We start from the raw sequence: 8,935 nt of genomic DNA on the forward strand, positions 1-8,935 counted from the left end.
CCTATTAAAGGAAAAAGAAAAGTTTTCAAGACATCTGACCGTGTGGATTATTCCTTTGGTGCTCTCCAACTTCTAAGTGCTTTGTAAAGTGACAGTGCCAGGATCCTAGGGTGTCCACCGAACTAGAATAACCCAAGACAGCTAAGATAAACTTTAAAAACTCACAGAAGTGCCCCGTCTCAAGAAACTATGACAACACAAAACCTCACACTTACAAAATTGCCAAAGTAGGGAGGTACTATTAATATTACAAAAAAAATTTTACTTTATAAAGTGATCCACTTGTGCACTTGCTGAAACAGAACTTGCATTACAAGATTTTGACTGATGTACTTTGCAGGAAACATCAAGCTTATAATTTAAGGTCACCTGCATCCAGATTCAATAGCTCAAGGGAAAGAAGTAAAATGAATATATGTGAAAAAGAATCAAAGCAAATAATAAAATCACCATAACAGTATAGGCTAATAAATGAAGGCATCGAGAGACAGTTATTAATTAATATATTTTCTGCTTTGTAGTTAACGTATGTACTTTCTTCATGTCACTTTATTTTTTCCATTAAGTATTGATATTTTGTTATATTCAGACAAGAGTACATTTCAACAGTCTTTTGTAATAAATATCATAAAATAATAGAGATTCGCATAATAAATATTCTTTACAATAAAAAAGTTTAACAAACTTTTGTCTTAAAAATAGTCAGAATTCAACTTTGTGATTTATACATAAAATATACAAAAAGCACCACAGTTTGTGGTTAAGGCAATGAAAACACAGAAAAGATTAGAATCACCCAGCTGCTAACTACCTGAGGGGCCAAAAGAAGCAACCACAAAGGAGTCAAGACCACTCCAGGCAACTCAGCTCTCTAACACCCAGAGATGGGCCAGCAATCAGCCCGTCACCAAAAGCCCCTGTCAGTAACAGAGATCTGGTGAAGAGCATGGGCGTGAGGGAGGCGCTGAGCCCTCCAGACAGGAGGCTGGAGCAGGAATGAGGCAGGTACAGGACGGATCTCCATGCTGTGGAGCAAACCCAAAACCACAGAAAGGAGGAAACACCTGCCACAAGACACCTCCATGAGGCAGCGCCCGACCGAGGGAGGGAACCAGGGAGCAGAGGGGCAGTGGTTAAAGGGAACTTTCACGTCATGGCAAAACTGGCTCCTCCCTTCTACTCGCGGTCCCATGCTAGGACCCAACTATGCCCCTAACTGCAGACAGACTGGAGACCCGGCCTCTTCAAGCAGCCGGACAGCTGCCTCCTCTAAAACCAATTTCCTTGCTCCCACCGGAGCCAGTCAAGACAGCCGTGGGCCACTGCAGTCTGGGGGTGTGGGGGAGCACCACTTTGGAGGGCCACTTGCAGAAGAAAAAGGCTACTCAGAAGCCCTGGGCCCTCGGCTCTTGCCATCGGTGGGAGTCCGCGCAGTCTCTGTCTCCTCTCACTGAAGACCACCCACAACAGAAACGTAAACTCCATGAGTCAGACCTTGGGACGGGGAGCAGAAGGCAGGAAGCAGGGAAACCTCAAAGAAAAGAAGCTCGGCATCCGACAGGATCTTCCTCTACAGCCACAGCTGGAGAGCCAAGGTCCAGGAGGTGCAAGCCCCTCCACAGATCAGGAGGGCTTGCCCTGGGCCCGGGAGGGGCAGCTGTCCAGCTTACAGTAGACAGTGTTGGAGTGCTTGCACCTGCACCCCGGGCGGTGCACCCAGTCGTAACAGCCCCGGCAGAGCTTCAGGCACCCCTTGGCCGGAGGGTAACAGAGCAGGCAGGGCAGGAACAGCGACATGGCTCCCATGCACAGGTACCTGGAGCAGCAGTGTGACTGTGAGCAGGAGCACGGGTGGTCTGAGCAAGAATCCCCCTCGTCGTCGTTGGAGCAGTGGTAGAAGAGGCCCTTGACCAGGCACATGCAGGTGCCGTACTCCACCATGCTCTCCGCGGAGCACAGGCACTGCCGGTTGCAGGCCAGGCAGGAGGGCAGGGTCCGGGGCGCCGTGCAGTCCCCGCACTTGCACTTCCGGCACCGCTCGCAGATGAACTTGTGCTGGGCCGGGTCCTCTTTTGAGGAACCCTTCAGGTCATCCACAGTCAGTTGTTTGGGCTGGGTCCGGACCGCCCTCTCGGACCTCTGAGCAGGGCCGGGCCTGGCTGGCGGGGAGCGTCCCAACAGCCCCTGCTCCGAGGAGGCGCTGCTGCTGCTGCTGCTGCCAGAGCTGGCTGCACTGCCAGTGCTGGTGGACCTGCTCAGAACGGGGCCCCGGGCACTGCTCGGGGGCCCCACGGGGCCCAGGTGGCTGGAGGGTCTCTGGTCGCAGCCATTATTCACGTTGACTGGTATGATTTCGTGCGTCCTCCCCTGCTTTTCTGGTCTGGGTGCTGTCCGAGGAGCGGGCCTCTTCACCACTGAAGGCCCCTCTGTGTACTCGTTGCTGCCTCTGATGGCCTTGATCTGGTCAAGGGACAAAACAGCAGCAGGCGGAATCTCTCTCTCATTGTCTGTCCTCTGACGGCCATCCCAAGAAGGCTGCTGGGTCACCACTAACGAAATTCCACTGCCATGCTGATTTGGGGGCTCCATGTGTGGGGACCGTGGATTGTAGCAGTCAGCGGAAACCTGGCATGCATCTGAAGTCCTGGAAAAGAAACGGAAAATTAAGGAAAAAGAGAAAATAAACCACAGGAAGCATTTGTTGGGGGAGGGAGGTCCTGTCAAGTCACCAAGTGCCTAAACCACCTAGTAATGGTCTCCCTATACAATAATGCTGGGGTCCTGACGGGCATCCAATTCCGAGAGGCTATGGACACAGCATAGGGGAATATAAGCAAGAGACCCCATGCCATAAAAATCAGACGTTTTCCCAGCTTTAAAAAAGCAGAATTGAGAGGAAGTAATGTCTTCCTGTTTGTGCATCCAACAAAAATTAAAATGAAATTTGCCTTGGTGAAGAAATCTGGGCACAAGCTCTGGGAGAGCTCTCGTCTAGAGAAAGCTGAGTGTCACTTCACTGGTGGTTTGCATAAAGGAAATGTCTACTACATCTTAAAAATCAAGAATGACATGGGTGCCCAGGCCTTTTGTTGGCTGAATGCTATTATATGCTTTAGATTAAAGGAAATAAAGGAAAGCATTTTCCAAAAAGCTCAAGCTATTCCAAACCAAAATGGAATATCGGAATAAGCGGTCATGTTTAGTAGAAATCAGAAGTCAAAGGCTACCTCATTACTGATCTGTGAGACGCACAATAAAGAAGCACAAGAGTTCTTGGTGTGTTAACAGTCACTAACACACACACACACCATTCTGTCACTATTGTAATAGAGTATTCACATCCGACTTCTTTAAAAGCTTGAACAAGAGCTCAGTCACATAACAAGATAACTTTTATGCAGAAGCGTCAGGCTTTCAAGCTGGGTGGGTAAATCCTGAGTAATTAAAATATTACCCGAATTTCCTTTAATTTAAAAATGTGTGTTTATATGACAGACCTTGGTCTTGAAAAGCACTGCCAACTCTGAGTCACTGCGCTTCTTGTAACAAGTGTACTGATAGCCTGATCAAACGGGCATTCGGGTTTCCAGGCTCAGAGTGCACGTTTCTAAGTTGTAATGTAATCTTCATAAAACAAACTACCAGATATAAAAACGTTCCCATTTCCAGTCAATGGCAAACTATATTTCACACATATTCTCCGCAAAGTCTACAGATGCAATCCAAATCAAGACTTAAAGGGGAAAATGCCCGTTGTCACTACTGCCCTATGCCCCAAACCCCATCTTCAGGAATGAAGCGGAACCAAGCGCCCGCACTGAGCGTCCCTGGACTCTCCTCCAGCGCCAACCACTTTTACCTTCCTGCACGCGGCGAGGAACAGTCACCACGCGGGGTTTGGTCGAGTCCTTAAGGGCTGGTAAGACCGGCTCTTACTCCGGCCCACCAGACGCGCCCAGGCCCGGCCCTCCCAAGGCCAGGGGCGCTTTAAGAACCGACTGCCCGCAAGGCCCCGCGGGCGGCCCCGCGCGGCGCGACCCGCACCCCAGCGCAGGTCCCCGGGGCTGGGGCTGGGGCCGGGGCCGGGGCCGGGGACCGCTTACCTCCTCGCACTGCCCACGGCGCTGGCTTCCCACGGCTCCGCAGCGCCGGCCGCGTCCCCCGGCCCCAGACCCGCTTCCCGGGCGCGCGCCCTCTGCGCTCCTCCGCAGGCAGCGCGAATAAATAGTCGCCGCGGAGGACGGAGAGGAAAAAGTTATGAATGAAAACAAGCTCTCCAGGGGGGCGAGGCCCCCGCCTCGCGAGGCGGCCGCGGCTTTTAAAGTGGCAGCGCCCTCTCCCGCCGCGCGCAGCACCCGGGCCGCCCAGGGCCGCGGCGCGCTCCGGGCCGCCCCGACACGCGCGGTGCCCGCTGCAGACACGGCCCTCCGCCCGCCCGGGTCCCGTCCCGCCCCACACCTGCCGCACACTCACCCAGGCCGAAGCGGCGGCGGGGGCCCTCGCCGTGCGGCCCGGCCCGGGTCCCGGTGCGGGCGGCGGGCGGCGCGGCATCAACCGCGGCGGGGAGGACGCGGGGGCATCGCCCGAGCCGCGGCGCGTCGGCCCGCCCCCGCCGCCCAGCCGAGCGCCCCGCGGCCCCCTTCCGGCCGCCGCGCGCGGCTCTCCCGCGACCTCTCCCGGCTCGCGTGCGCCCCGCGGCTCAGCAGCATCCACCTGGGGCTCCTCTCCGGCAGCCCCGTCCGGGAACCAGCTGAGGAAGTCCCTCCGCTCGCGCTCTCCGAGCCTCGGGAACGCGAGCTGGCGCGCGGCGGGGAGGCGTGCGCGCCGGGCACCGCGCGGCTCCCTCCGCTCCCCGCGGGGCAGGCAGGCAGGGGCGGCTCCGGACGGGTGGATCCACGTCGCGGGCTCGGCGGGCCGAGGCCGGTGGGGGAGGGGCTCCCACCCGCCTCCGGGGGACGAAGGGAGCGAAGTTCGGGGTCCTTCTCAGGGCGAGGTGGGCGGACGTCGTCCGGGTCCCCGCGCAGGCCGAGGCGCTCCGCCGATCCCGCACGCTGGGCAGTGGGCGCCGCGTCCCGGGAGCCGCGGTCCCGGCAGGTCAGCCTCTCCTGGGCAGCGCTCACTTCCAGTCCTCCGCCCCTCCGGTTCCACGGCGAAACGCCTGCCACAGATGATCACAGAGAAACACGTCAGTCTCCCTTCTCTCCGGGCCCTGGGACGCGCCGCGCGCCCGCCGCCGGCCAGCTCGCCCGCGCCCGCAGCCCAGCCATGTGCCCGCGCCCGGTGATTGACAGGCCGGCGCAGTCGCGTGTCAGCAGCGAGCCTGGGCAACATGCAGCCGGGCACGTTTTGCTGAAGTGCTTTTGCCCCTTGGGATGCCCAGGAGTTCCACCAACGTCCAGCAGCGCCCGTGCGCGCAGGGACTCGGCACGCAGAAAGGAACGCGGTTTGAACCCGGCTTCGCTCGGACTCGTCGCCAACAATGCCTACACAGACCCACGTTGGGTCCAGCCCCTCTTCGGCACAAACGGCCTGTTTCACACATCGACAGTCCCAGAGGTTAAACTTGTTGCTGTTCGGTTACGGGGGAAGTGAAAGGGACCCTGCTTTTTCTTTTAGCGGCAGAGTTTTAAGAGCGTTCAGTAGTGGGAACGCTGCCGGCGTTTTGAAACGCAGCCAGTAATCTCAGCTCTAGAGCAAGTTCAAAGAAATGTTCACTTCCTTGCAAAAACCGACATTTCTCACCTTATCTTTCCTAAAATGTCTACGAAGGAAAGGAAGGAAACAGTTCTTACCTAATGCAAAGATTGGAAATTGCTTTTCACGCACATTTACAACGACTGCAGCTGTTCCTTATCCGGGGCAGGGAGCTGGGTCCGCTGCTATCGTTCTGCAAACCACTATGTGCCTTACAGAGCGATCCCACTCCTGCTCCGCAGAATTTCAGCTCCTCGCGGCCACCTCCACCTCCACTCCAAGACACGCCCCCAGTGATATCATGTGTCAATCACACCAGCTGCCCGAAAACCTGGAACAGGATTTCCTCCCGTTTCCGTTGGCTCTGGGTTTGTGTGTACCAACTTGGAAACTTATAGACTCGTCTAATAAACATCCTCTAAAAATTGGGGATTGCCTCTAAAAAATCCTGCAAATAAATTTGTCGTGAAGGAACACATTCAAATTTAGCTATCAATCTCTAGTTACCCATCGCTAATTTAAAAGGATGGGTGAATTCCACCCTTGAAGTTGAATTAGTAAATAACTGTAAAATAAGAATTTTTTTAAAAAATGAAAAACGCTGTATGTCAAGCCATCCCTTTGGAACAACTAGAGGGAAAATGTGTATTGATATTTCAAAAATAATAATTTAACATCACAATTCCTGTCTAAATCAAAGTTGAGAGTAAGTGAAATCTGAAGTTTCAGAAAGTAGTGCTCCTTTTGGCAAATATACCATAACCATATGTTCACCGGGGGGAAATCTGTTGTGAGTTTTAAAATAACTGCTCTATCTTGGATTGTGATAATATTTCCCAAAAGTCAATCAAATGAAAACAAAAATCCCAAATTCTTTCTGTTTTGTAATATATTTGTATAATTTTGAGGAAAAAAAATCCTATTTTTAACTGATTTTAAAAATCAGTTAAAAGCAATTAATTAAAATAGAAACAATTCACAGATTTAATAATTCTTAACATATGATGTGTCACTAAAAAAAAATATGTAAGTAGGAAACTTGCTTTTTGCTTTTTTACAAGCTGGGATTTTGGATATTATCAAAACCATGAAATTCATGCTGCAGTAAAGATAACTGTAGATGAAATTTAAGATTTTAAATTCAAGGTTTTAAAAACTTTTAAAGATAAAAGCTTTTAAAACCCTAAAACAAAGTAAAAAAGAAATATTTTCCCAGGTAGCATGTATCAGGAATAACAAAGTCTACTTGGAAAGCAAACAAAAACAAAATTCAAGAATCTAAATCATATGTAGATTTCAGTATATTTCCAGTTCAAAGTAATTTTTTAAAATATCCTTTATAATAGCAAGTGATTCTGTTGAAACTCCACCCCCACCTAATACTGAACTTTCAAATGCTTGAACACTTTCAAAAATTAAAGTCATGTTTAGAATTGCTTCCAAGGAACCCAGGGCATTGCTGAGGATACCAGCAAAAATCACTAGAAAATAACAGAACAAGAATGAGCCCATGAGCTACATAGGCACCCTTAATGCTCTGAATGGTACTGAAATAGTCTAAAAGATAAAATTGATTTTATTGTATATATTTTGCCTTTCTCATAGATTTCATCTGATTTGGGGAATTCTTGTGAATGGATTTGAAGAGTCAAATCAGAAATAGAACATCCCATGAGTATCTTATTTGGTTCTTTGAAATTATCTTCTCACCTCTCACCATAGTGAGCAACAAGTTTAAACTCTGGGACTGTCGGATGTGTGAACAGGAGGAGAGGGTGAGTTCACCAATACGATAAAATCAGCAGAGGGAGCACCAAACGTTCTAATTCCACCAATCCTTCAAAAATATAGTTGAAAGATTTCTATTACAGTACACTTCAAACTATATCAACCCAGAGATGCATTAAAACAATTTTTGAAAAACATTTTTTAGTTGTAAATGGATCTTTTATTTATTTATTTATTTATGTATATGCGGTGCTGAAGATTGAACCCAGGCCCTCACACATGCCAGGCAAGTGCTCTACCACTGAGCCACAACCCAGCCCCAGCCCCAGCATTAAAACAATTTTCATGTGATTAAGTATTTTCAAATTATAATAATGAATAAAATCCATGAGATTTTATCTACAGAAACAGTGTTTCTGTGGGTCATGTTCTATTTAGAAATCCAATATGCTGTATTAAATTGATCAATGACCCTTTGCGTCACTTGGCTCCAAATACATCAATGTTTTTCTCTAAATATTAAATAAATATTAAATTAATAAAAAATATAAGAATAGCCTTGCCTCTTTGGATCAAGAAGACATTTAATGAAACCTGCTTCTCCTTTTGATTGCCTATGATTACATGCCTTCGTAGAAATCAACATTTTTAGTTTAAAATAGATGTTGTTCTTTATTTTTTGAGTTTAATTACAGCATACCTTGATAAAAGTGGATATCTAATATATGAGATTTTTCTGGAAAAGAAAAGCAATGTAAATACCAATAGGGAAATCTTGTCATAATTTTTAGTTCACTATGTCCAAATATGTCTAAATGGAGTGGAATGGCATCTGTAAATTGTTCTTCCTGGTCACGTGGAAACAAAGTTAGCTATCTCTTCTCACTCGACTTTTGAGTAAAAGGTGGGGGGGGGGGAAAGGCCTGGTATCTCCTTGCAACTGCTAGAAATTAAAAATAAATAAATAAATAAACAGTAGGATTCTAAAAGGCTTTCCTTATTCATTTATTCATTTTATTTTCCAAACTAGAAACAGCAGCAACTCTAATGTATCCCACACTTTTGAAAACTCATCCCTTACTAATCCAATGCTTCTGTGAAGTCATTGTCAATTGTATTATTAGTAATATAACTTACATTACTGCTGGTAAGATTCGTTGTGTTATTATTCAGCTATAACATTTTTTGTTACTGAGAAACACAAACAGTAGTCACAGAAGTTGAGGCATTAGCACCCAACAACCCAGTGAATCAATGAAGAATGAGAAATGGGGACTGAATTTCCTTTACTTTCCTTTTAGGGCAATAGTCACTATATTATTCTACTTCCCAGGAAAAGCTGGCAAGGCTGGGCCCTGTTATTTTCAGTTTCCTTTTGTAAACAATCCTTGCAGTTGACAGAAATAGAGTAACCTACTCTGTAAATTTTCCATAAACATTCCCCTGGTCTTCAGGAGCATGTCCTCGGGGCTCTCTGGGTGCTGCTCCCGAGGGCTGGTTTCAGTCTGGAAGT

General features: G+C 48.7%; 1 protein-coding gene across 3 annotated transcripts; it reads right to left on the minus strand.

The window, feature by feature from the left end:
* Nucleotides 1-486: 486 nt before the first annotated feature.
* On the minus strand, nucleotides 487-5,943 carry Spry1 (sprouty RTK signaling antagonist 1). 3 transcript variants are annotated; one of them, XM_076864549.2, is made up of 2 exons: nucleotides 5,793-5,943; nucleotides 487-2,644 (listed from the first exon to the last, which is right to left on the minus strand). In XM_076864549.2, exon 2 carries the CDS (start codon nucleotides 2,587-2,589, stop codon nucleotides 1,624-1,626), a length of 966 nt encoding a protein of 321 aa, XP_076720664.2. In that variant the 5' UTR covers nucleotides 2,590-2,644; nucleotides 5,793-5,943; the 3' UTR covers nucleotides 487-1,623. The 3 variants fall into 3 exon arrangements, 2 of the variants coding, with proteins under 2 accessions (XP_076720664.2, XP_076720663.2); XM_076864548.2 differs by lacking the exon at nucleotides 5,793-5,943 and adding an exon at nucleotides 4,474-4,520; XR_013092155.2 differs by lacking the exon at nucleotides 487-2,644 and adding an exon at nucleotides 4,673-5,158.
* Between the last annotated feature and the right edge of the window lie 2,992 nt (nucleotides 5,944-8,935).

This window comes from Callospermophilus lateralis, chromosome 8 (assembly GCF_048772815.1).
Source record: "Callospermophilus lateralis isolate mCalLat2 chromosome 8, mCalLat2.hap1, whole genome shotgun sequence".
In the NCBI taxonomy this organism is placed as follows: Eukaryota; Metazoa; Chordata; class Mammalia; order Rodentia; family Sciuridae; genus Callospermophilus; species Callospermophilus lateralis.